This window comes from Amphiprion ocellaris, chromosome 23 (assembly GCF_022539595.1).
Source record: "Amphiprion ocellaris isolate individual 3 ecotype Okinawa chromosome 23, ASM2253959v1, whole genome shotgun sequence".
NCBI classification, from domain to species: domain Eukaryota; kingdom Metazoa; phylum Chordata; class Actinopteri; family Pomacentridae; genus Amphiprion; species Amphiprion ocellaris.
The window spans coordinates 25,966,955-25,994,921 of NC_072788.1; the positions used below are offsets into that span (position 1 = coordinate 25,966,955).

Here is a 27,967-nt window from a genome sequence, read left to right on the forward strand (position 1 = left end):
TGATGCTCTTTAGAGGAGAAGATTTTTCAGCTAATGGGAGGCCACCAATAAAATCTTCATCAGTTTTTGAAACAGTGACTGGCAAAACATGTTTTGCATCAAGTCCTGCCACGAGAAATAAAAACATTAGAGCTTTACTACAGAAAAACTTTGCCGCTGTGCCTTATGTTACTCATTATTGGAGACAATTTGTTCCTGATATCAATTGGAATGTTGTATGGACTCTTCCCTCTAAATATCTCATTACGAACAAACTACGGGATGTGTGTTTCAAATTGCTCCACAGATGCTACCCAGCCAAGCAATCCTTACACAAGGACACAGACTACAATTGCTCTTTCTGTACTCACGACTCTGAGACTGTCATACATCTGTTCTGGAAATGCCCCTTTACTGTGAAATTTTGGAAAGACTTCATTCTCTATGTCCGGACCAATATCTTCATTAACTTTTCTCTTACCTATCCCAATGTGCTTTTTGGTTTTTATAACATAAGTAGCCCCAAAACAAAGGAATATTACATGATTAACTTATTACTAATCTTTGCAAAATTTCATATTCATAAATGTAAATTCACTGCTAAAAAACCCCTTTTTAAACTATACTTGCTTGAACTGGCACAGTACAAAGATTCTATTCAATACTCTTCAAATCCCAAAGCTGTGAAAACATTGGAAGGTTTCATGCAATATAACTGCTGATTGTATTTTTTTACTGTCTTTATATTATTTTTATTTATTTGTTGAACATTATTGTTTCTCACTATTTTGTTTTAAGTTAAAACCCCTGGCATAATAAATGTAATGTTATTATGAACATACAATTAAAAAAAAAAAAAAAAAAAAAAAGATTTAAAATAAAAGTTGAGAATCAGAAGAAGAAGAACCTTCAGGACGTTCCTCAGTGCCTCCACCTGCTGGTCCAACAGGGTTCCTTCTGAAGGAGAACCTGAAGAGCTTCCATCATGTTGTCCTCCAGAACTTGAAAAAAAAATCATTTCTCCAGGTGGTTCTGATCTTCTGCTATCAGGAACCACATCTGAGCTGAACATCTTCTCCTTTAATGGGTCTGTTCTAAAAAGTTTATTCTTCTGGACCCGGTTTAGTTTCAGGAGAACCTCGTTAGTCCAGAACCCTTCAGCTGATGGTCAGCTGATTTTACAGAAACATCTGCTTCCTTTAATGATCTGAGCTCAGTTAATTGTAGGATCTCCGTTTATACATCCCATAATAGTAGACATCCAGCAGGTGGCGCTCTGACCTCCTCCTGCTGTCACCGTTTTATTCTGACTCTGTTTCTGTCATCAGTTCCTCTGGTTCCTGATCGGTTCCTCTGGTTCCTGATCAGGTTCTCTGGTTCCTGATCGGTTCCTCTGCCCTACCAGAACCCTATTTAAACTAGTATTACTGTTAACTAGTATTTAAACTAGTATTTAAACTAGCATCAATATTAACTATTGATACTAGTTAACTACTGTTAAGTTGTTGAACTATTATTACTACTAACTCGTAGTTGGACTAGTACTACTCTTAACTAGCAGTTGGACCATCATCAATATTAGATGGATTCACCTTAAATCACCTGGATCCACCTTAAATCATCTGAGTAGTTCCTGTTCCTTCCAGCAGGGGCAGACGATGTGTTTATTTAATGTGCTGAACTTCTGGACTCCAGAGAAGGTTCCAGTAACATCTGGATAACATTCATTACAGGTGCTAGTAGATACAAAACACAACGTTCTAGTGTTCAGAGAGCATTTTAACAGCATTCCCAGTAACGTTCCTCTAATGTTAACGTAATGTTCTATCAACAGTCACAGGATAGTATCAGGAACACGGATCAGGTTCTATGATACCAAAGGGGGAACGTTCTTAAACCAACATTCAAAGAACATTTTCCAGATGATTTTTATAGAACATTCCTGTAATGTGAAATATTAATAAAGGTGGAACATTCTGTGAGGAACGTTGTTGAGGAACATATTAAAGAACGTTTTCCCATATACCATTCTCACAATGTTCTATGAAAACAATGGAGGAACGTTCTGAAAGCAACATTCAAAAAACGTTTTCTGGATGGTATCAAGGATCCAGACGACAGAACGTTTTAATACAAAACATTATAATGCAGAACGTTTTAATACAGAACATTTTAATACAGAACATTTTGATGCAGAACATTTTGATGCAGAACGTTTTAATACAGAACGCTTATAACATCATTAGAGGTGGAACATGCTGTCTTTTTGTTTATAGAATGTTCCTCTATGAAACGTTCCTGTAACGTTCCACAGTGTTCCATGATAAGAAAGAGGAGGTATGTTCTAAAAATGTCATCACCAAACATCTGTAGAATGTCTACAGCATCCAACCTTTAACAAGAACATCCTGGAAGCTGAGAACATCCGCGGAATGCTGCAGAACCTTTGTGGGTCAGTGGATGGAGAACCTTTATTCACAGCACGGCTCCCAGCATGCACTGCGCAGGTACTAGAACTAGAACACTGAGAACGTAGAACAGTTCCATGTGTCACTAGTGATCAGCGAATCGTGTTACAGATTCAGAGGCACAGAATCAACCGATTGGATGAAGACATGACAGGAAGGGAAGCGACCAATCACAGCCACCGATACTAGAAGGTAGAAGTCAGTTCACGTGGTCCCTTAAAGCTCAGTCCTCGAGGTAGCGTGTAGCATGTGTGACGTCATACATGTGGATATTTACATGGGTCAGAGTCTGCGTGTATGTGTGTGTTATTGTGTGTTAGTGTGTGTTAGTGTGTGTTATTGTATTATAGTGTGTTATTGTGTGTTATTGTGTGTTAGTGTGTGTTATTGTATTATAGTGTGTTAGTGTGTGTTATTGTGTGTTAGTGTGTGTTATTGTGTGTTAGTGTGTTATTGTGTGTTATTGTATTTTAGTGTGTTAGTGTGTGTTATTGTGTGTTAATATGTGTTATTGTGTGTTAGTGTGTGTTTTTGTGTGTTATTGTGTGTTAGTGTGTGTTAGTGTGTGTTATTGTGTGTTAGTGTGTGTTTTTGTGTGTTATTGTGTGTCATTGTGTGTCATTGTGTGTTAGTGTGTGTTATTGTCTTATTGTGTGTTATTGTGTGTTATTGTGTGTTGTTGTATGGTATTGTGTACTTTAGTGTGTTATTGTGTTACTGTGGTTTAGTGTGTGTGTGTGTGTGTGGTTGTGTTATAGTGTGTTATTGCATTATTGTGTGTTATTGTGTGTATTGTGTGTTATTGTGTATGGTATTGTGTGGTATTGTGTGTTAGTGTGTGTTATTGTGTGTTACTGTGTGTTATTGTGTGTTACACTGTGTATTGTTGTGTATTGGCATCATTTCTTCATCTTCTTCTGTCGGTCCAGAAACTTTTGTCGTCTCTCAACTGGAATCTCATCCAGACTGATACCGTGATTACTGGCCCTGAGAGACAGACAGGTAGACAGACAGGTAGGCAGACAGGTAGGCAGACAGGTAGACAGACAGGTAGAGACAGACAGGTAGACAGACAGGTAGAGACAGACAGGTAGACAGACAGATAGGCAGACAGGTAAGTGACAGACAGGAAGAGAGAGTAAGGTGGAACGTTATTTTCCTTTAAGGTTCTCAGAGTAACAACATTAAGGTTTTTAAAGGTTCTCAGACTGAGGGTGTTCTCTTGATGTTCTGTGATGTTCTCCATGTGTTCTTACCCTCCGGTGAGGTCTGGAGGAACCGGCAGAGGTTTATCGAACCCGTCTCGGCCCATCAGCCAATATGTGTCCTCAGTGCCCTTCACCTGCAGAACGCAGTACGTCAGAACGTGGAACATCAGAAAATTAGAACACAAAACACCAGAAGACAGAACACGAGAACACAAGAACACTAGAAGACAGAACACTAGAACACCAGATTACTAGAACACAGAACACTCGAACACCAGAACACTAGAACTGCTGTGGTGTTTTTCTGTAGTCCAGAAAGTGTTAATCTGACGATGTGAACAGTTGAACAGGAGAAAAGGTGAACAGGTGAACAGGTGTTCACAGGTGAACAGGTGTGAACAGGTGTTAACAGGTGAACAGGTGGGAACAGGTGAGCATACCTGAGCCTTCCTGGTGTCGATGTGATATCCCAGTTTGAGGCTGGTCAGGACCTTCACTGTACTCAGACTGATGTGGATCCTGTAGGCTGCAGAGCAACAACACAACGTCACACAACGTCACACAGCGTTACACAATGTCACAAAACATCACACAACATCACACAATGCTACACAACAACACCAGAGGATATTGATCATGCTGAGGTCACTTCCTGCTGGATCAGGGTTAGGATCAGGATCAGGATCAGGATCAGGACCAGGATCAGGAATACGTACGTAGTCCGGATGCCTCCATGTGAGATGCCGTGGTCACCGTGTCTCCAAACAGACAGTATCTGGGCATGGTGAGGCCCACCACACCTGCAACCACCGCACCTGGAGACCAGAGATACCTTCAACCAGCATCTACCTGGAACCGTTCTAACATGTTCAACTGGAAACTCTTTTAGAACCAGTTTAGAACCATTCTAACGAGCTCAACTGGAGACTCTCTTAGAACCAGTTTAGAACCGTTCTAATGGGCTCAACTGGAAACTCTTTTAGAACCAGTTTAGAACTGTTCTAATGGGCTCAACTGGAAACTCTTTTAGAACCAGTTTAGAACCATTCTAACAGACTCAACTGGAAACTCTTTTAGAACCACTTTAGAACCATTCTAACATGCTCAACTGGAAACTCTTTTAGAACCAGTTTAGAACCATTCTAACAGACTCAACTGGAAACTCTTTTAGAACCAGTTTAGAACCATTCTAACATGCTCAACTGGAAACTCTTTTAGAACCAGTTTAGAACCATTCTAACATGCTCAACTGGAAACTCTTTTAGAACCAGTTTAGAACCGTTCTAACAGACTCAACTGGAAACTCTTTTAGAACCAGTTTAGAACTGTTCTAACAGACTCAACTGGAAACTCTTTTAGAACCAGTTTAGAACCATTCTAACAGACTCAACTGGAAACTCTTTTAGAACCAGTTTAGAACCGTTCTAACATGCTCAACTGGAAACTCTTTTAGAACCAGTTTAGAACCATTCTAACGAGCTCAACTGGAGACTCTCTTAGAACCAGTTTAGAACCATTCTAACATGCTCAACTGGAAACTCTTTTAGAACCAGTTTAGAACCATTCTAACATGCTCAACTGGAAACTCTTTTAGAACCAGTTTAGAACCGTTCTAACAGACTCAACTGGAAACTCTTTTAGAACCAGTTTAGAACCGTTCTAACAGACTCAACTGGAAACTCTTTTAGAACCAGTTTAGAACCGTTCTAACATGCTCAACTGGAAACTCTTTTAGAACCAGTTTAGAACCGTTCTAACATGCTCAACTGGAAACTCTTTTAGAACCAGTTTAGAACCGTTCTAACATGCTCAACTGGAAACTCTTTTAGAACCAGTTTAGAATCGTTCTAACAGGTTCAACTGGAAACTCTTATAGAACCAGTTTAGAACCGTTCCTTCACAAATGACAAACAGACTGTTGAACTCCATCAGACATCTACAGAACCCGAACTTGAACTGATTCTTCTGTGTGTGTTATTGTGTTATTGTGTATGTGTTGTGTTGTTATTGTGTTATTGTGTTACTGTGTATGTGTTGTTTTGTTGTTATTGTGTTATTGTGTATGTGTTGTTGTGTTGTTGTTGTGTACCTGAATGCAGTCCGATGCGGATCTTCACTTTGATCTCCGGCATGTGTTTGATCTTGAAGGCTCCGATGGAGTGCAGGATATCCAGAGACATGTTGGACACTTCGGCTGCGTGTCGGTTTCCGTTCCTATTGGGAACTCCTGAGGCCACCATGTAGGCGTCTCCGATGGTCTCCACCTGCAGGTGAAGCACAGAAACATCAGGAGATGTTCAGGAGCATCAGAACATCCAAGCCTTCACTGTGAGAACATGATCCCACCAGGACCTGGAAGTCTGAGCGCTGGGGGAATCTCTCACCTTGTAGACATCATGGGTGGCGATGATGGCGTCGAACATGGTGTAGAGGTCGTTGAGCAGATCCACCACCTGAAACCACAGAGTTTCAGTGAAACACTGGAGGAGGAACCTGAAGAACCGGTTAGATCAGATAGAACAGGTATCTACCTCGATAGGTTCACTGAGGGCTGAGATGGTGGTGAACCCAACAATGTCGCTGAAGTACAGGGTGCAGTCGGAGTAATGTTCAGGTCGGACCGGTTTGCCTTTCTTCAGAGCCTGAGCCACAGACCTGAAACAGAACCACAGATGTGAACTCTTTCTTCTGCTGAGTTCCATTGATCTGCTGTCTGATGAACCTCCTCCTCAGAGGAACAACAAGGTACCAGCATAGAACACCAAGCTATGGACGTTAAGGATCATCAGTTAACTGCTGAAAACTTAGATTAGAAATATGTCAACTGATGAGGCAGAAGAAGAAGAAGGTCAGGATGTCAGTAATAATAGACCTCCTGTAGTTCCTGTTTGTTCCAGCAGGTGGAGCCTCTTCCTGTTTAATCCTGTAGAGACCAGAGGAGGCCTCACTCAGACTCCAGTTAAAGCAGAGAGCATTGTGAGAGTTTAGCAGCAATGGGCACCATGACAAAGACTCCTGAGGAGGTTCATGACCTCCAACCAGAGCTTAAACCAGAGTTTAAGATGAAGTGGAATCTGCTCAGAATGATTTCTGGACTTCCGTATCATCTACAGATGTAAACAGAGAGTTAAACTCTAACCCAGAATGTCCAAAACTTTCATGTCTCTGTTCCACACAGACGTTCTTCTCAAAGGAGAGAACAATTCATTTGACTTACAGAGAACAAAGAACTCTCTGAATGAATGTAAGGAAGAACGTTACAGAACGTGATTCCAGCATTCAGCGGTCGTGTTGAAGCAGCTTCCTGTTCTTACGTCGGGTTACATCATGAATTAATGTTGCTTTAATGAATCCTTCCAGCTGTAGACCGTAGAGAAACAACTCAGGAACCAATGGATCTAACAAATGTTGAGTAGATCGTCAATACCTCAGCTAGAGTTCTGTGTTCCAAAGGTATTCTAAGAAAGTTCTGCTAGGTTCTATTAATGATTACAGCAGGAAGTTTTCTTTTAGTTCCCAGAATGTTCTTTTTAAAGGCAGGATGTTCTAGCCATGTCTGTAGATAACATCATTAAACCGTTGTTCTAGCTTTATTATATCACTTTACAGAATGTTATAGAATGTTCTGTATAAAAACATAATGGAGGACATTTTCTGAATGTCTGTTTGAGAACGTTCCTCCTCTGTTACCATGGAAACATGAAGTGATACTGTCCATGGTGTTTAAATACTCTGCTGACCACCAGGTGTCCCTGCTGCTCCACATTTCAGATCTTAGAACAGAGTCTTACTTTGGCAGCAGCTGTCCAACCAGCTTCTCCGTCTTGTTCCTCTCCACCTCCAGCTCGTCGGTTCTCTCTCTGATCAGGTCCTCCAGGTTAGAGCTGTACTGCTCCAACATCCGCAGCATGGAGTCGATGATGTTCGCCCTCTTCCCACGGTTAATGCCACGGAACTGCAACCGGAGAACCCAGGACAGACGTTCTCAGGTTCTCACATCGGTAGATTTAAACAACTTATGTCTGGCAGCGGCGAGGATGGTCTCACCTGTTTGAAGACGTCGTCGAAGCTCGGCCTCTTGATCGGATCCTCGTTCCAACATTCGTTCATCAGAGCGAGACACTCAGCAGGAGCTTCATCCACCGAAACTATTGGCCGGCACAGAGGAGGAGGCTGCTTCAGACGCTCCACGATCTCTGAGAGACAGACAAGTAAGGGTCAGACAGACAGGTAAAGGTCAGACAGACGGGTAAGGGTCAGACAGACAGGTAAGGGCCAGACAGACAGGTAGGGATCAGACAGACAGACAGGTAAGGGTCAGACAGACAGGTAAGGGTCAGACAGATAGGTAAGGGTCAGACAGACAGACAGGTAGGGGTCAGACAGATGGGTAAGGGTCAGACAGATGGGTGAGAGTCAGACAGACAGGTAAGGGTCAGACAGACAGACAGGTAAGGGTCAGACAGACAGGTAAGGGTCAGACAGACAGGTAGGTGTCAGACAGACGGGTAAGGGTCAGACAGACAGGTAAGGGTCAGACAGACAGGTAAGGGTCAGACAGACGGGTAAGGGTCAGACAGACAGACAGGTAAGGGTCAGACAGACAGGTAAGGGTCAGACAGACAGGTAGGTGTCAGACAGACGGGTAAGGGTCAGACAGACAGGTAAGGGTCAGACAGACAGGTAAGGGTCAGACAGACGGGTAAGGGTCAGACAGACAGACAGGTAAGGGTCAGACAGACAGGTAAGGGTCAGACAGACAGGTAGGTGTCAGACAGATGGTAAGGGTCAGACAGACAGACAGGTAAGGGTCAGACAGACAGGTAAGGGTCAGACAGATAGGTAAGGGTCAGACAGACAGACAGACAGACAGGTAGGTGTCAGACGGGTAAGGGTCAGACAGACAGACAGGTAAGGATCAGACAGACAGACAGACAGACAGGTAGGTGTCAGACAGATGGGTAAGGGTCAGACAGACAGACAGGTAAGGGTCAGACAGACAGGTAAGGGTCAGACAGATAGGTAAGGGTCAGACAGACAGACAGACAGGTAGGGGTCAGACAGACGGGTAAGGGTAGGACAGACAAGTAAGGTTCAGACAGACGGGTAAGGGTTGGACAGACGGGTAAGGTTCAGACAGACGGGTAAGGGTTGGACAGACGGGTAAGGTTCAGATAGATGGGTAAGGGTCAGACAGACAGTCGTTCAGACAGACAGACAGGCGTTCAGATAAACAGGTGTCTCACCGTGGGCCGGCATGTCCATCATGGCATACGGCAGTGTTCGTGAGATCACTTCCTGGATGATGATGGAGAAACTGAAGACGTCTCCAGAGAAAGAACCTCCACGAACTGGAGACCTCAGCAGCTCTGGAGCTGTCCACAGGAGCTCTGAGAGACAGACCGGTGAGGGCAGACAGACAGGTGAGGGCAGACAGACAGGTGAGGAGAGACAGACAGACAGACAGGTGAGGGCAGACAGACAGACAGACAGACAGACAGACAGACAGGTGTCTAACTTCACCTTGTGGATCTTCAGGTAGGACGATGTTCTGAGAGTGGACAATCATGGGGAGTCCGTAGTCTGTGATCTTCAGGACAAAGCGTCCATCGACCAAACAGTTTGTGGACTTCAGCCGACCATGACTCAGACCTCGCAGATGAAGGTACTTCATCCCCTGAAAGGCAGAACAGAGGTGGAACCTGTTATCCATGGAGAACAGAAGCACATCAGTGGAACAGCTGATGGTGTGAAGCTCAGACACTTCAGAACATTAACCTCTGTGGACGGAGGACCAGAACTAAACCTGGTGGCTGCTGAAGTTCCTCTGAGTTCCTGCTGGGGAGCCTGAATTTAATCTGTAGTTAGTAATCTGATACCAGAGACAGAAGTAATCTAATTACTGTGATATTCAGGAGACACTACAGAGCTCCACTGGACTCTAAGCTGAGTTCTAATCTCTCTATCACCTTCACACTAAAACTCTCAGAGTGGGACAGGAACTCACGTTGGTTCCAACAGGATTAAAGGATCAGCAGAGAACCAGAGTCCAGCAACCCAACGCCTGGGATCTGAACCTGAACCCTCAAACCATGACCCCCTAAAACCATGAACCCCTGGAACCATGAACCCCTGAAACCATGGACCCCTGAACACTCAAACCATGAACCCATTAAACAATGAAATCCTGAAACCATGAACCCTAAAACCCTGAAACCATGAACCATCAACCCATGGACCCCTGAAACCATGAAACCATGAACCCCTGAAACCATGAACCCCTGAAACTATCAACCCATGAACACCTGAAACCATGAACCCTGAAACTATCAACCCATGAACCCCTGAAACCATGAACCCCTGAAACTATCAACCCATGAACCCCTGAAACCATGAACCCTGAAACCATGAACCCCTGAAACTATGAACCCATGAACCCCTGGACCCTGAACCCCTGGACCCTGAACCCCTGGAGTCCAGCCCGTTACCTTGATGAGGTCCATCAGCAGGGAGGACTTGAACATCCAGTCCAGCCTCATGTTGCTGTCAGCCAGCAGGTCTGCCAGACTTCCTCGAGGACAATGTTCAACCACCAGAGCAAAGATGCCTGAGTCCACAAACAGACCCAGGTACAGGTTCAGGTTCTCATGACGCATCTCCCGCAGCTAGAGAACAGCCAGAGAACACATCCTGTTAACTAGTGTCAGTGTTCTCCTGGTTCTCAGGCTGACTGAGCACCAGAACATCATGATGGAACCGACTGTTGGATTTTCATGGATGATCTGAGGAACATGTGGACAGAACTCTACCTGCTGTCAGCTCACCTGGCTGAACAGGTTCTGTGTCCCTTCATTGGCTGCTGTTATCGTCTTTGTGACAGGAATCTTCTTCAGCCACACCCAGTCACCCTGGCAACAGCACAGCCAATCAGAGCACAGAGTCAGGTAGACAGGAACTAAACCGATACAGGTGTAAACACAAGTACAGGTGTAAACACAGGTACAGGTGTGAATTCAGATATTGGTGTGAACCCAGGTACAGGTACAACTCAGGTACAGGTGTAAATACAGGTGTGAATCCAGGTGTACCTCCAGGATGCCAATGTTGGAGCTCTCAGGTGTTGTCAGGATGTAACTTCTAGCAATGGAGCGGAACGGCGTTTTAATTTCCAGAAGACTCCTCATGATTGACTCGTCGTTGAGTTTCTATGGAAACAACAACACGTCATAGAACGTTCTTCTATCCAACGTTCTCACAATATTCTACAGTGTTAGAAGTAGAAGAAGGTTCCTCAACAACTTCCCCAGAAGAACAACACCTTTAGAAGACAGGAACTTTAGCTGGAGACAGCAGAACGTTCTACAGAACTACAGAACCATGGAGAGAACTTCAATGCACATCATTAATACAGCTGTTACATTAGCTACAGTAGTACTGCAGTAAACAGCGAGTACTAGTAGTAGTACTGCAATAAACAGCGAGTACTAGTAATAGTACTGCAGTAAACAGCAAGTACTAGTAGTACTGCAGTAAACAATGAGTACTAATAGTAGTACTGCAGTAAACAGTGAGTACTAGTAGTAGTACTGCAGTAAACAGTGAGTACTAGTAATAGTACTGCAGTAAACAGTGAGTACTAGTAGTTCTACTGCAGTAAACAATGAGTACTAGTAATAGTACTGCAGTAAACAGTGAGTACTAGTAGTTCTACTGCAGTAAACAATGAGTACTAGTAGAAGTACTGAAGTAAACAATGAGTAATAGTAGTATCATCAGCATCAGTAGTACCAGCAGTAGTACTGCAGTAAGTAGTAAATACTAGAAAGGGAACTACTCTCTGACCTTCCTGCTGACTTGCGTATCGATGAAGACGATGTCATCCAGAGTCAGGATCAGTTTGGTGACGTTCGCTGTCCTCCTGTACTTTCTAACACACCATCAGGACTGATCAGTTTGAATCGTCAATAATCAGTGATTGATCAAGAGGAGAGCAACAGATTTTACCTGAACCAGTAGAGAAACGGTCCAATCAGAGCGCAGAGCAGCAGGACGATGGCAACCATCACCATGGTGTTCATACCTGCAGATAAAACCTCTAGCTTACACAGATTCATCAGCATTGTGGACTTTCCCAGCTGCCTTGAACGCCTCATGATAACACAGAACCACTGGGATGATTTTTATTTCCTCTGAAACAAACAGAAGAAGATTTATGCTGCAGGTTCCTCTGAGTCGTTGAGATTCCAGCCCTGACTGACTGATTTACAATCTGACTCACCTGTATTGATCAGGATCAGTCTGACTCACCAGTATTGATCAGGATTGGTCTGACTTACCTGTATTGATTAGGACTGGTCTGACTCACCTGTATTGATCAGGGCTGGTCTGACTCACCTGTATTGATCAGGATCAGTCTGACTCACCTGTATTGATCAGGACTGGTCTGATTCACCTGTATTGATCATGGCTGGTCTGACTCACCTGTATTGATCAGGATCAGTCTGACTCACCTATATTGATCAGGACTGGTCTGACTCACCTGTATTGATCAGGATTGGTCTGACTCACCAGGTGATTCTACTTTTCTGTCTACATGCTGCTGATATCAAACCTGCCTCCCTACAGGAACCAACCTGCAGATGATCTGCTAGGTGGTGTCAGTCCATTCTCCATTTAATCACAGTGTAAACATCCTTCGGTAAGCTCCGCCCAGGATGGCTGTGATTGGTTTAAAGAAACTCAGACGATCTGCCCTAATGCAGAATAAACGCTGAGGATGTGTCCCCACCGTGGTAGAATGGTCTGACCACCCTCATCACAGTCAGACCATTCTATCTCCGTCAGCACCAAAGAACAGTCTGATCTGCACCAACACAAAGTCCCCACCCTCCCAGAGAGTCAGTGAACGCACCGCCACTGCAGGCCTGGTCCGGACTGAACCAACAGAAGCTGGCTGGGGGGGGTTGTCCTCCGGGGAAGATGAAGGATCGACTGAGCGGCCGCAGATTTCCGATCCTCCCGTCGGTGTGAGTCGGAGCCAGAGAGTGAGTCGGTACGAGCCGGTCGCCGTCGCAGTCCAGCACCACGTACCTGGACTGGAGGCCACGCCCCTCTTTACCTCCATACAGCACCTAAGAATGAAGGTGGAGGGAGAAGCTGACAGACTGATCTCCTCTGAAGAACCTGAGTGGATCCTCAGAGCTGTTGATGATGGAACATTAAGGTTCCTGCTGATTCCTCATCTCTCTGGGAGGTGCTGATCTGATCTAACCTTCTGAACAGGTGTGATGTTCTGGAGGTCATGAGCTCCCAGTGAGGTGTAGCTAACCAATCAGGTTCTAGGGATGTTCTGGTCAGGTGTTGTCTATTCCTGATCCAGTCTGTTCCTATCTAACACATCCTGACAGTAGTTCCTGGTTGGTCCACCAGTCCAAACTGACCTGATTGAAGCCCTGGAAATCAAAGCCTCCATCTGATTGGGCGAGCTGCTCGCCCGTCACCCAGTTCCCGCCCCCCGCCTGGCGACGCTCCTCCACGGCCTTAGCAATGAAGTACACCATGTTGAAGATGGTCCCGAACATCGGAGACACCTGCAGACAGCAGGATGGGTTCAGCCAATCACGGTAGACAGTAACCATGGCAACCCAGAACATGGAGGACAAGCTTCAAACATGCAGCGACACAGTTTGACCCAAACCTGAGTGTTTTATTAACCAAAGACATGCTAAACCAGAACATAAACAACAGAAAACAGGATTGCATGCTGTTGTTTACTTGTTTGTTTATTTGTTTACCTCCTTAGCAGACACCGCTGAGCGAATCTCTCGGCTGATCTGAGCCTGACGAAAGGCTTCATAGAAACTCTGGTCAGATGCCATGGTGATGGTCAGGACGGAGCTGTAGGCGTGACGGAGCTTCGTGCTGTTGGTCAGCGGGTGGAATACTGTGTCCTGATTGGTCAGACAGAGGTGTGAGCAAGCATGTAAACTACCTGCCAAAAGTATGTGGACAGCTGCATTTTTCTGTGACTCTGAAGCGTCCCCAAACTTTCGTCATATTCTATGTCCAGAAGTATGTGGACGCCTCAGCCCTACATGTATGGGACACGTGTCCACATACTTCTGGATCATTGATTTCTTTCTTTTTTCTGAACACCTTCTTAAAGTACGATCGCAGAGTAAAGAAAATAAAAGGAACAGTTCAGCCTCCCTTGAAGCTTGAGACACTTGAAGAAATGCTGAACACCTCAATACCTGCAGGACCAAGACTTGGGAGAGGGATGGATGACATGGAGGCATCTGACAACCCATGGAGGACATGGAGGATGAGGATGATGACACCTTTTTACCTTTTGAATCCCTGACTCCCTCTGATATGATTTATTAACTTTAGCATGTAATTAGTGACCAGAACCAGCGTATCGGTTTGAGTCTGAAGATGTTTGATGGTTTCAGTAAATAACACTTAAATTATGCTTTTATTTTGAAGTCTTGAGGTATCTGGTACCTGATAGGGCATCGCGTACAGCAGCGCGTCGTATGGAATGAACACATAACCTTCGGAAACCATCCCCATGTCCAGAGCAGCCAATAGCAGCTCTCTCTGATCCTCTCCACCAATCAGGACGGAGCTCATGCACATGATGACCACTGAGGAGGAAGTGGAATGTTTTAATGTTCAGAGTGAGTCAGGAGAGCAGCAGCACCGACAAAACAATGTTTTCTACCATATGACATATAATCTGATAAATCAGAAGCTCCCAGCCTGACAGGAAGTGATGTCGCCTGTGTAACCTGTAGGGGTTGAGTCCCTTGGCTCTCACCTTTCACCCGGTCGACCTCCCGGATCTCATTCAGTGCCTCCCTAGCTCCGCCCCTCTCCTGTGTTTCCATGGCGACCACCGGACCAATCTGCAGCCCCATAGCCCGCAGTGCCGAGGCCACTTCCTGTCCGGTGCTCACCCATAGGTCAGTGGGAGCTGCGGACCAATCAGGAGGAAGGACAAACAAAACGTCCTTTAACTCTTGAACTACTTTAGATAGAAATAAAATAAGTTTATTTCCACAATAAAACAGATTTAAAACCTGACACCATAAAGACCGCTGCAGACAAACCACGCCTCCCTCTTAAGCCACGCCCCATCCCCAGTGACGTCACAGGCTCACCTGAGACGACAGCCACGTGTGCCCAGCGGAAGAACCTAAGGACGGTGAACAGCACTCTGCTGGGAGGAGTAATGGGAGGCAGGTTCAGCCAATCAGTGTCTAGACAGCCGGGAGAGGCAAGCCCCGCCTCCCAGTGCTCGGCCAATAGGGAGGCAGCGTGACAGAGGGCGGGGTTAAAAGGGCCGATGTAGGCGTGGCCATAACCCTCCATTTCCCCGAGTTCTTTCAGCGCTGAAATACAGGAAATAATTATTAAAAACACACGTACAGGAAGTTTGTAAGATATTAAAACACATTTACAGGTTCAATTTAAAGTCCTCATTAGGATCATGACATTCAGAGAACGTTTCCCACAGGTCCTAATGAGAAAATAATAATTAAAAACACACGATCAGGATGTCTGTAAAGATATTAAAATACATTAATAGGTTCGATTTAAAGTCCTCATGAGGATCACAACATTCAGAGAACATTTCCCAGAATTTATAATGATTCTGGAAAGAAAATGATTCAATCTAATGTTCAAAAAACCTTGAAGCAACATTTTCACCAATGTTCCTGGAAAGTTAATATAATGGAACATCATTCATTAAAAACTCCTTCATTCTCTTTTGGAGGCGGAGCCTGTCAGAGCTGTGTTGTGATTGGCTGACTGACCTTTGGAGGCGGAACCTGTCAGAGCTGTTCTCTAATTGGCTGACTGACCTTTGGAGGTGGAAACTGTCAGAGTTGTTCTCTGATTGGCTGACTGACCTTTGGAGGCGGAGCAGTCCTCCTCCAGCAGGTTCACGTCGTACCAGAATCCTTGGCTCAGGCTGCTGTCGCTCTGTAACCGTGACAACGCCAGGTTGACCGCCGCCGTGGGCATCGCCCGGGAGAACAACGGGTCACATGACCAGGGGGCAATCAGGGCCAGTTTGAAGGTCGCTGTCCTCACCTGGCTAATGCATAGCAACCACAGACACGCCGCTAGCAACCAGGGAAGCTGCATCCTGCCGACCTGCAGAAGAAGAAGAAATAAAGTCCAACTTCCTGTTTTCACATCAAATAAAATAAATCAAATCAAATAAATCAAATAAAATAATCAAATAAAATAATCAAATAAAGTGAACGGAGATGTCAGATTCACAAACAGGGAGGAGCTTCAGCTGTTTAACTGTTCTGACTGGTTCTGACTGGGTTTGATTTGGTTTAATATTTAGGTTTAATATTTATTTTTATTATTTAGGTTTAATATTTAGGTTTATTATTTAGGTTTAATATTAAATGTATTATTTAGGTTTAATATTTAAGTTGAATATTTAGGTTTAATATTTTTAGACTTAATATTGAAATGTATTATTTAGGTTTAATATTTAGGTTTAATATTTAAATGTATTATTTAGGTTTAATATTTAGGTTTAATATTTAAATGTATTATTTAGGTTTAATATTTAGGTTTAATATTTAAATGTATTCTTCAGGTTTAATATTTAAGTTTAATATTTCGGTTTAACATTTAAGTTTAATGTTTTGGTTTAATATTTAGGTTTAATATTTCAGGTTTATTATTTAGGTTTAATATTCAGGTTTAATATTTAAGTTTAATATTTCGGTTTAACATTTAAGTTTAATGTTTTGGTTTAATATTTAGGTTTAATATTTCAGGTTTATTATTTAGGTTTAATATTCAGGTTTAATATTTAGTTTTAATATTTAGTTGAAATATTTCAGATTCCCTGCAGCTGGATGAATAAAGGCTCTGTACTGAAGCTCCTGAACCTCAGATTTTGTCCCAGCTGACTGCTGTGACCTCTGACCTTTAAATCTGACTGACACCATTAGCTAATGCTAAGGAGCGCTAAGAGCGCTAAGTATAGCAACAATGCTAACACTCTTATCACAAGATGCAGAGAGCAGCAGATCCGTCTACCTGACTACAGCCTCACCTGGTGACATCACATTGCTGTCTGGTGGGGTCATACAGCAGTGTGATGTCATGTCCAGGTTACGTTCAGGGTAGAATCTGTGACAGTGTTTGATGTTCTGATGTTCTGATTGGTTCTGACTGGTTCTGTTCAGATTGAATCCAAACGCTTCCCGACAGGAAGTGATTCTAATCTTTACCAAAACACAACAAACTGGACCAGCAGGTCACCGTTTAACCAGGTTCTGCAAGTCTAACCAGGTGCTGTAGTTTTAACCAGGTTCTGTAGGTCTCATCAGGTTCTGTAGGTCTCATCAGGTTCTGTAGGTCTGGTCAGGTTCTGTAGGTCTAACCAGGTTCTGTAGGTCTAACTGGGTTCTGTAAGTCTAATCGGGTTCTTGGTTGCTTTTGTTGGAGTCTTTAGTGGAAAAAAAAATACATAAAATCTAATTAAATCATATTAAAAAATATAAAATATATAAAATTAACTCTAGACCTGCCTAAATCAACCTTAGAACCTCCTAAAAACACCAGAACCTCTTAGTCAAACTCTAGAAATAAACAACAACCACTCAGATCTCCTAGAAGAAATGGAGAACTCTGAAAACGAACTGTAGAACCTCCGAAACCTCTTCAATTAATCCTAGAACCTAACCTCTAGAACCGCCTAAACAAACTGTAGAACCACCTAAAAGAAATCTAGAACCTCCTAAACCTCTTCAATTAATCCTAGAACCTAACCTCTAGAACCGCCTAAATGAACTGTAGAACCACCTAAACAAACCCATTAACCAGACAATCATCTATCCAATACTAACTGGTGATATTCTTATCTGGTGACGGGGAACTGTTTTGGTGGAACATTTGCGACTGCACTGCTGCTTCCTGTAGAACGTGCAGAACTATGAATCTTAATAAACTCTAGACCTTCTGAAAGAACTCTAGAACCCATAACTCTCTTTAACAAACTGAGAATAAACTGTTCACCAGTTACAGTGAACGCTAGAACATCACAGACCACCTAAATAAACCTTAGAACCTCCTCAAAGGCACTAGAACCATCTAGAAAATCTAGAGCTTGTATTGATCATATATTTGTAGTCAGTTCCTGATACGAGCAAGAACTAAGGAGAACAGATCTACTTTAGCTTGTTTTATTGACTTTAGAAGGTGTTTGATTCAGTTTATAGAGAGTTTCTTCAGTAAAGGCTTTTAGAATCTGGTGTTAATGGAAAGTTTTATGATGCCATCAGGTCCCTTCATCAGCCTGTTACTGCGTTCTACTTAATGAATACAGAACAGGACGGTTCTCCTGTGAAGCAAGGAGATGTCTTGTCACCAACACTGTTCTCAGTTTATGTAAATGATTTAGCTGTTCAGATCAAGGCCTCTAAGTTGGGATTTAAAGTTGGAGATCAGACTGTGGGGATATTATTGTTCTATGCAGATGATGTAGTTTTGTTTGTTGAAAATGAAAAGAACCTGCAGAGTATGCTGACCTCTGTGGAGGAGTGGTTCTGGAAATGAAGACTAGTGAGGATAAAACACAAATAGTACATTTCAGGAGAAACTCATTGGAGAGAAGCTCAGTTATTTTTAATTTTGGTCCAGTAGTGCTGTCATATACTGACCAGTATAAATATGTTGGATTGACACTGGATGAACACATTTAAAGAAGCTGTTAGTGTTTCAGCTCAGTCAGCAGGCAGAGCTCTGGGATCTGAACAAAGTTAAACACTGAGGTAATCCAGGATTCCATACTTATACACAACTATACAGTCCATGTGTCTGTCTGGTGTCTGACTGTACTTCTGGTTCTGGGGCTTCCAGGAACATGCAAGCTGTAAAACAGGTCATCACAGAGCGATTTGATCATAAATGTACTTCTATGTTGGCTGGAGATATGGGATGGGAACCTCCAAACATCAGACAGAAATGCCAAATTCTTCATCTCTGGAACAGGCTGGTGAAGATGTCCAATCAGAGAATCACTAAAAAGACATTTAACTGGGACATCTCCAATCATCACCACTGGGTAAATGAGCTCAAATCTTTATTTTGTTTGAATAACTCATCATTTATTTCTCATAATAGGCTAATCTGTGATGAGGAGGAATATGTTTCTGAAGTTTAGGGGAAAATGATCTGTTGATCTTTGGTATAAACCAAAACTAGGAACTTATTGTCTTATAAAAGACAGAGACAGGGTGGAACCTGATGTGAAGCATAATTTAAGTAAAAAACAGAGATCCCTGTGTGCTCAGTTCCACTCTGCAGGCATGGCAACAGCAAATTTTGATTTCAGCTGAAAATGTTTGGTATACAATCTTCAGGGGGGCTTCAGGAAGCCGAGAGGTTTTCAGTAATATAGAGGTGATTTAGAATGAAAAACATGCATAGAATTACAGAAGACTAGATTGTAATGAATAAGTTAATATAATGAAAAGTTAACTTACTTTTTCTTTAATGTTGTCTCACTGCATTTAGTCCTACAATTTTTACAGTTCTATAGGTCTTTTAACACTATTTACACTGGAGTTCTACACTGGTCACAAAGTCACTTCTAAATTAGGGTTGCCACCTTTCAGAAATGAAAATAAAGGACGCCCACCACGGCTCCTCGGGGCCGCAGTTCAGTAAAGTTGGAAAGATATTCACAGATTCGGACTTCCAGCATCAATAGCTCATTAGATATAGGTTGTGAAAACATAAACGATGCCTCTTTTCCATCATTATAAGGTACACAATGTGCTACTTGATAAAACTGGGCTTGTAGCATATTGTGTACTTACAGAGAACAAGATTGAAGTTATTATTTGTGTCTCTCTTTGCTGTTGCAGCGGTTTTGCAGACAGATGTCACACAGCCAGCTACACATTAGGGCTGCCACAAACGACGTGTCGACGAATCGCCTGAGCACGATACGTCATCAAAAGCGGAAGTGAGCGCGCAATGCAACAGAAATCACCGTCCGAGTGGAGCGCGGAACACGCATGGACATCCGCGCTGTATCGTGCATATATAATATGATATATGCACGATACATAGACACATAGACACCAATGTTATTTCTGTAGCTTGAAAGACAGCTACTTTTGATAAAACTGGGCTTGTAGCACATTGTCTGCCTTGCAACAATGGGAAAGAGGCACCGTTTATGTTTTGACAACCTATATCTAATGAGTTATTGATGCTGGAAGTCTGAATCTGTGAATATCTTTCCAACTTTACTGAACTTGGGGCCACTACCACCTAAGGAGTGATATATTTAATTTTGAAAAAAGCATTTAGCCATACTTAAAGCTTTAAGTGCTTTATTAACATGAAACTAAGAGTTTTGTATTGTTTTATTATCACAGGTTCTGCCTGAACAGAAGTGGCCTCATTTTAAACAGTGAAACCAAACTAATGAAATAAAATGTAATGAGCAACCAGTGAGCAATACTGGATTCTACAAAAACATAAACAACTGAATGCAGAGAACTGGACAAAGAAATTCTCTACAGACATTTTTTCCCATCTAAATCTTATCTTAACACAGTTAATGTATTAACTTATTTATGTGTGTATGCATGTATTTATTGATTTATTTAGTGCTGTTAGCATATCAGAGTTCTGAGGGAGTTTTTCTTTAGATAGGCAAAGGCCATTTATTGATCACATATAGGCTATTATATAAATGTTTATTAAAAACTAAAAAGCATTTAAAAAAAAAAAACAACTTAGGCATTTATTGAGTCACTAAAATACTGTAGAGTACAGACCACATCAGCATGATTCTAAGCATCCTCTGGTAAATGAACAACCAGATACTGATGTCTCTCACCATATGGACTTCAGGAGATGATTAGATGATGATAAACTGTGACCTACTGGTTGGGTTCTCTCTGTTCTCATGTTTCTTACATGTTGGTCTCCTGATGCTGCCTTACTTCAGCCAGTCCATGAGCAACAGAAAACACAGTTTGCCTTTTACCCACTGCCAGGGGTTTCTCTCTTCCCACTCACGTCTGTACAGTTGCAAACGTTTTTGCTTCTGTGGACGTGGTGGAGTTTCGGGTGTAAACATTTTTAAACACGTGGCTGCAGCGTGATCTGCTGGACCTGGCATCGGGTCCTCGCTACGTGGGTCCTACGAAGTTTATTATTGGCTGCCCTTAGTATTTCCTGTGTTTTATTTTGTTCCTTATGCAGTTTTGATGAGTGTGTGACAGACGTGTATGAGGCGTTTATGAAAATACGGAACAATTTGCGTCCCGTATTGATTCAATACAGGACGCGACAATTAATTGTCAAATAAAGGACGATTCCGTATTTTAAGGGACGGGTGGCAAACCTACTTCTAATGTCGCCTCATGATTCCACCGAAAACGATCCCAATAGCTCAAAATTCCAACACGAACATGCCGCCATGAATTGTAACAAAAGAATGCATCGAGCAATTTGATTGGTCCAATCGTTGGCAGCTAACCAATTTCGACCAATCGCAAGGCCTTTTACAATGCAGCAGGAGCTAGACTGGTTCTCTTTGTCTGTTACGCTGCGGGAGAAATGCCGAGCGCTTCTCAAAAACCGGGAGCAAGAGTAACAAAAACATACCTCACCCCCTCTAAAATTTTCTTAACGGATTTGGACAATTCACAGAAATGATCAATTTGAAAATTAAAACGGCGGATTTCCGCGGAACGGCAGAAAATTGCCATGCCTGACTCTGGAACCATCAGGAACCATCAGCTGTAGAGGCTGGGAGGTTTAAAGCTGCTCCACAGAAGGACAGACTGTGTTTGCTGTTTAATGTAGGGGAGAATGACCTTCATTTATGACATTTTCTTTATTCAGATGTTTTACTGTCCTGTAAATGAAGATATCAGAGGAACTTTTCAGTGAGATGTCCTCTGTTTATGCAGGTTTTTTTTGGTTGGATGACCATGAAAAACGAGAGTTCTGCTTTAGAAGAAGAGCCTTTTTCATGGTAGAGTTTCTTCGTTAGGCCTGGATAGAAGGAAACATGTTTAGTTTAAGGTCTGAGCAGCAGAATAATGTGTGTTTGGATGTATTGCTGTAATGCTGGTATACTGCTGTCTGGTAAAAACATTAGAGTTTGTTTGTTTGGTTGTTTTATTAAGATCCCCTATTAGCTTTTGCTAGGCAGCAGCTATTCTTCCTGCGTCTTCATAATTTCATTTGTGATACCAAAGTGCAACATGTACACATAATGCATACAAATCAGAATCACAGAATACATAGACAATACATACAAGAATACACAATCACAATACAAATAACATACATGTACACAACTAATACTGACCCAAAAAGCAACACACAATACTCCCACACTGAATCATCATAAAATAGATTTAGTTCTTCTTCAAAGATGCCATGACCCAACAATAATAATGATTAAAGAATAATCTACCTCAGAACTAACCATGATTTCAGTCTCCTGAACAATGAAACCATGAACCTGCATCTTTACTATTAATTACATTCATAATATATACAGTAGAACTGGAATCTGTCTGGCTGCTGTAACATTCCAGCCTCTAAATTTAAGTTTAGGATTTAATTTTATTTAATTATTGTGTTTTACCAGGGGCTGCACAGTGGTGTAGTGGTTAGCACTTTCGCCTTGCAGCGAGAAGATCCCTGGTTCGCGTCCCGGCTTTCCCGGGATCTTTCTGCATGGAGTTTGCATGTTCTCCCTGTGCATGCGTGGGTTCTCTCCGGGTACTCCGGCTTCCTCCCACAGTCCAAAAATATGCTGAGGTTAATTGATCATTCTAAATTGCCCGTAGGTGTGAATGTGAGAGTGATTGTTTGTCTCTGTATGTAGCCCTGTGACAGACTGGTGACCTGTCCAGGGTGTCCCCTGCCTTCGCCCGAGTCAGCTGGGATAGGCTCCAGCCCCCCCCATGACCCTAGTGAGGATTAAGCGGTGTATAGATAATGGATGGATGGATGTTTTACCAGCTTCTGCTCCCCAAAGCAACCCATTTTAACCCATATTAATAACAGAAATTTTGTGCTCAGTAATAATCTTTTATTTTAAAGTTTACTATGTTCCACTGTTGAGTTTCATAACTGGGGAGTGAATTCCATTCTTTCATTGCTCTGTATATTACTGTATATTGAGAAACTGACTTAGATTTAGATATGGTAAAACCATTTCCAGCAGCATGTCTTGTTGAGTAATCATGTGTTTCTGTACTGAAAGACAATTTATTTTACAAAACATTTGGCATTTTTGTTGTGATTATATTCCTAATGAACCCCATCAGCAAGTACAGCAATCTATTTTCACATCTAACCAGTGGAGACTATCATGCATTTTAGAAACATTCGCCTAATTCCACAGGAAAGAGCAACACGTGCTGCTTTATTCTGGACCAGCTGCAGTTTTCTGATGCTACTTAGTGAAGCATTGGACCAAACTATTGGACTGTAATTCATGTACGACAAAACCAAAGCTTGAATTACTTGTACAGTGGTTTGTGGTGTCAGATATTTGGCACATCTCCTAATCTTTGACAAAATATTTCCAATTTTATTTACAATTCTCTGTATTTGTTTGTCCCAAGATAATATATGATCAATAATAACTCCCAACAGTTTAACTTCTCTCACTTGTTTGATAGATTCATTATTAATGGTTCGGTCAAGCTTTGGATTAGAGCACAACGTATGTTTGTTCCAATAACCATAGTCTTGGTCTTTGACACATTCAAAATAAGTTTATTGCTACTAATCCACTTAAACACTGACTTCATTTCCTCTCTTAAATTTGTATTTAAGTCCCTGATTGTTGGTTCTGCTAAATAAAGTGTGGTATCATCGGCATACACATGAGCTTTATTTAATACTAACGGAAAATCATTTGTGAAAATAGAAAATAAAAGAGGCCCAAGGCAGCTTCCTTGAGGTACTCCATGTTTCACAGATTTAAGGTCTGACTCACTTCCATTAAAACAAACCATTTGTCTCTTTGTCAAGTAACTGTTGATTGTTGGACCAGAAGAAGAAAATCCAGAGCATTTTAATTCTTCCAGTAATAATAATTCATGATCAAGAATATGAAAAGCTGCAGGAAAGTCTAAAAAAAAATGGCTCCAATCAGCTTCTTTTGTTCCAGATCATTCTACCAATCATCAGCAATCAGAGTTAGGGCCGCAGCTGTGGAGTATTTCTCTCTATCAGCACACTGGAAGTCAGTAAATAAGTATAACTGAATTTGTTCACACACAATCCTCCATTACTTTACTGTAAACTGGAAATAAACTTATTGGTCGACTGTTAAATTCAGAAAACTGCAACTTTTTGTTTTTTGGTATCGGTACAATTTGTGCAGCTTTACATGCCTGTGGCCGTTTATTTTTGGTAAAACATGAATTAACTATGTGAGTGATCAGTGGAACAACAACAGGTTTAAGCAGCTTCCATCAGAAAATCAACCCCTGGTGGTTTATTCTGACCCGTCATTTGCATTAGCTCAGCTCTAGATACAGGAATGTTCTTAAAATTAAAAACACGTTCTTTACTCTCCATAATCTGATTTATTAACCTCACAGCTACAGCAGGGTTATTATTCTGTGTGCAGGACACGGAAATAAAGAAATCAATCCATCTAAATCCATCGATCCATCTAAATAAACATGAGAACTGTCTATGTAAACATGAGAACCGTCTAAATAAACATGAAAACCGTCTGAATAAACATGAGAACCATCTAAATAAACATGAGAACCGTCTAAACATGAGAACCGTCTGAATAAACATGAGAATCGTCTGAATAAACAGTAGAACCGTCTAAATAAACATGAGAACCGTAGAACCATCTAAATAAACATAAGAATCGTCTGAATAAACATGAAAACCATCTAAATAAACACGAGAACTGTCTAAATAAACATGAGAACCATCTGAATAAACATGAGAACCATCTAAATAAACATGAGAGCCATCTAAATAAACATGAGAACCGTCTAAACATGAGAACCGTCTGTATAAACATGAGAATCATCTGAATAAACAGGAGAACCGTCTAAATAAACATGAAAATCGCCTGAATAAACATGAGAACCATCTAAATAAACATGAGAACCGTCTAAATAAACATGAGAACCATCTAAATAAACATGAGAACCGTCTATTTAAACATGGGAACCATCTAAATAAACATGAGAACCGTCCTAAATGTCCTAAATGCTTTTTGAATGCTCTACATGAGATCTAGAACTGCATAAGTCACCTAAAAACCAAAGAACCTTCTCAAAGAACACTAGAACCACCTAAACCTCTTTAACAAACTCCAGAACCTCACCCTGGAACCTCCTGAGGAAACTCTAGAACGACCTAATTGTTTTGTGGTTCTGTATTCTAAAGCTCCATCCAGAGTGGTCGGGATGTTAGTGAAGGTTGGTGACCATCTGGGTTCTATGGGGTTCTACAGGGTTCTACAGGATGTTCTGTTTTACTGACACCACCGGGTTCACCAGCAGCAGCTCTCATCTGCACTTTGATCCACACAGAACCTTAAACATCACCAGCAGCTGCTGAGGAGAACCAAGAGTTCTGACCGAAAGCTCCAGAACAAATGGATTAGAAGGTTCTATTGAGAACGTTTCTTCATGTTGGATCGCTGAAGATACCAAACTGATGAAGACAGACGTCCTGTTCAGGTAAACCCAGAGAACCGAAAAACACACCTGGACAGGTGATCAAAGGTCTGCAGCCAGAACCGAGCCGGCTTGAGGACCTGGAGAACCTGAAGAACCTGGAGAACCTAAAGAACACTGAATCCTTCAGTTCACACAACGACAGAGACTCTGATCTAACATGACCCAGCAATGTGTGTGTGTTTAATGTGTGTGTATGTTTAATGTGTGTGTTGCTGTGTGAATTCTCTGTGATCTGATTGGTCGTCAGCTGACACCTCTAATCCAATCACATTAAAGCTTTAAAAGAACAGAATCAGGTCAGAGTTTCTTTCTGTCACTCTGAGTTTCCTTCAAACGTTCTACAGCAGAACCTCACACATGTGGAACGTGGAACCATGTCAGAGAACATCTGTTCTCACAGCAGCAGGCCGAGGCTGTGGTTCTCCAGCTGGAGGGAACGTTCCCACAACATCTAGACAACATTACCAACAACCATCAAATGTTCAAAGAATGTTTTCATTTCCATCTAATGTTCTAATGTCAACAATCAGAGAACATTCTTATTTCCATCTAATATTCTAATGTCAACAATCAGAGAACGTTTTTATTTCCATCTAATGTTCTCGTAAAGTTAACATAATGTTCTAATGTCAACAATCAGAGAACGTTTTTATTTCCATCTAATGTTCTCGTAAAGTTAACATAATGTTCTAATGTCAACAATCAGAGAACGTTTTTATTTCCATCTAATGTTCTCGTAAAGTTAACATAATGTTCTAATGTCAACAATCAGAGAACGTTTTTATTTCCATCTAATGTTCTCGTAAAGTTAACATAATGTTCTAATGTCAACAATCAGAGAACGTTTTTATTTCCATCTAATGTTCTCGTAAAGTTAACATAATGTTCTAATGTCAACAATCAGAGAACGTTTTTATTTCCATCTAATGTTCTCGTAAAGTTAACATAATGTTCTAATGTCAACAGTCAGAGAACGTTTTCATTTCCATCTAATGTTCTAATGTCAACAATCAGAGAACGTTTTCATTTCTATCTAATGTTCTAATGTCAACAATCAGAGAATGTTTTCATCTCCATCTAATGTTCTAATGTCAACAATCAGAGAACATTTTCATTTACAACAAATGTTCTCGTACAGTTAATATAATGTTCTAATGTCAACAATCAGAGAATGTTTTCATCTCCATCTAATGTTTTAATGTCAACAATCAGAGAATGTTTTCATCTCCATCTAATGTTCTAATGTCAACAATCAGAGAACATTTTCATTCCCATCTAATGTTCTAATGTCAACAATCAGAGAACGTTTTCATTTACAACTAATGTTCTCGTAAAGTTAATATAATATTCTAATGTCAACAATCAGAGAACGTTTTCATTTGCAGCTAATGTTCTAATGTCAACAATCAGAGAACGTTTTCATTTACAACTAATGTTCTCGTAAAGTTAATATAATATTCTAATGTCAACAATCAGAGAACGTTTTCATTTGCAGCTAATGTTCTAATGTCAACAATCAGAGAACGTTTTCATTTATAACTAATGTTTTCGTAAAGTTTATATACTGTTCTAATGTTAACAATCAGAGAACGTTTTCATTTCCATCTAATGTTCTAACGTCAACAATCAGAGAACATTTTCATTTATAGTTAATGTTCTCGTAAAGTTAATATAATGTCCTAACGTCAACAATCAGAGAATGTTTTCATTTCCATCTTCTGGTAAAGTTAATATAATGTTGTAATGTCAACAATCAGAGAAGGTTGTCAGGAACACAGATGACGTTCTATCATAACAAGGAGGAATGTTCTCAAAATAACATTCTAAAATATTTTCCAGATGTTCTTGAGGCCTCAGATGAATGTTTTCATACAAAACGTTCTATGAGGTTCTTGTAATGTGTTGTATTAAAGGTGGAACGTTATGGTTTTCTGATCAGGGAACATATTAGAGAACGTTCTTCTACAGAACATTTAAACAGTGACAACAAAGGAAGGACGTTCTCAACGTTCAGAGTAACCTCAGATGACAGAACGTTCCTGCTCTGTGACATATTAAAGGTGGAACGTTCTGGCTGTGACATTCTGAGAACATTGTTAATCTATGAAATGTTCTCCTTAATGTTCTACAGTGTTCCAGGATAACAGAGAAAGAACGTTCTCAGTCCAACATTTAGAACACAACAGTCTAACAACGTTATCAACAAACATTTTTAGAACATCTTCTGTTCTCCTCCCTTACAGAAGAACATTCTTAGAACTAAAATAAAGGTTCCTGCTGCAAACATTTACAGAACCTCCTGGAGCAGAACCCTGGATCTGGTTCTGGTTCTAAGCAGACTGACGGTCAGAGACAGCTACAGGTTCCACCTCAGAGGAACCCTGAGAAGCGTGGGGACCCCAGTGGACGGTACTCACCTGTTCTCAGAGGAACGTCGTGCTGAGGACTGCAGAAAGTGCTGATGTCAGGCTCAGAGCTGCTTTTCTCTAATCCTGTTTGAGGAACTTTGGCTGCAGGTCACAGCCGCTAATGAGAGGATGACTTCCTGAAGCCGCTTACCTGC

At 41.6% G+C, this 27,967-nt stretch overlaps 1 protein-coding gene across 1 annotated transcript; it reads right to left on the reverse strand.

Annotated features, from left to right (window-relative positions):
• Window positions 1-2,088: 2,088 nt before the first annotated feature.
• Window positions 2,089-27,967, reverse strand: LOC111584162 (retinal guanylyl cyclase 1-like). The gene is made up of 24 exons (XM_023293414.3): window positions 27,822-27,967; window positions 15,574-15,820; window positions 14,821-15,051; window positions 14,478-14,633; window positions 14,162-14,304; window positions 13,450-13,605; window positions 13,096-13,245; window positions 12,567-12,786; window positions 11,660-11,735; window positions 11,498-11,582; window positions 10,744-10,860; window positions 10,480-10,563; window positions 10,144-10,320; window positions 9,179-9,332; window positions 8,902-9,045; window positions 7,703-7,851; window positions 7,447-7,610; window positions 6,187-6,310; window positions 6,040-6,108; window positions 5,745-5,919; window positions 4,372-4,470; window positions 4,096-4,181; window positions 3,704-3,789; window positions 2,089-3,434 (listed from the first exon to the last, which is right to left on the reverse strand). Exons 2-24 carry the CDS (start codon window positions 15,809-15,811, stop codon window positions 3,347-3,349), a joined length of 3,171 nt encoding a protein of 1,056 aa, XP_023149182.1. The 5' UTR covers window positions 15,812-15,820; window positions 27,822-27,967; the 3' UTR covers window positions 2,089-3,346.

What these genes read in the sequence shown, in the direction of transcription:
- LOC111584162 (XM_023293414.3), bottom strand. Translation starts at nt 15,811, where the DNA reads ATGCAGCTTCCCTGGTTGCTAGCGGCGTGTCTGTGGTTGCTATGCATT. An exon ending in ATACGCAAGTCAGCAGGAAG is followed by an intron (nt 10,861 to 11,497) that starts GTCAGAGAGTAG and finishes TTGTTTCCATAG; the next exon opens with AAACTCAACGACGAGTCAAT. An exon ending in CACAGAACCTGTTCAGCCAG is followed by an intron (nt 10,321 to 10,479) that starts GTGAGCTGACAG and finishes GCTGTTCTCTAG; the next exon opens with CTGCGGGAGATGCGTCATGA.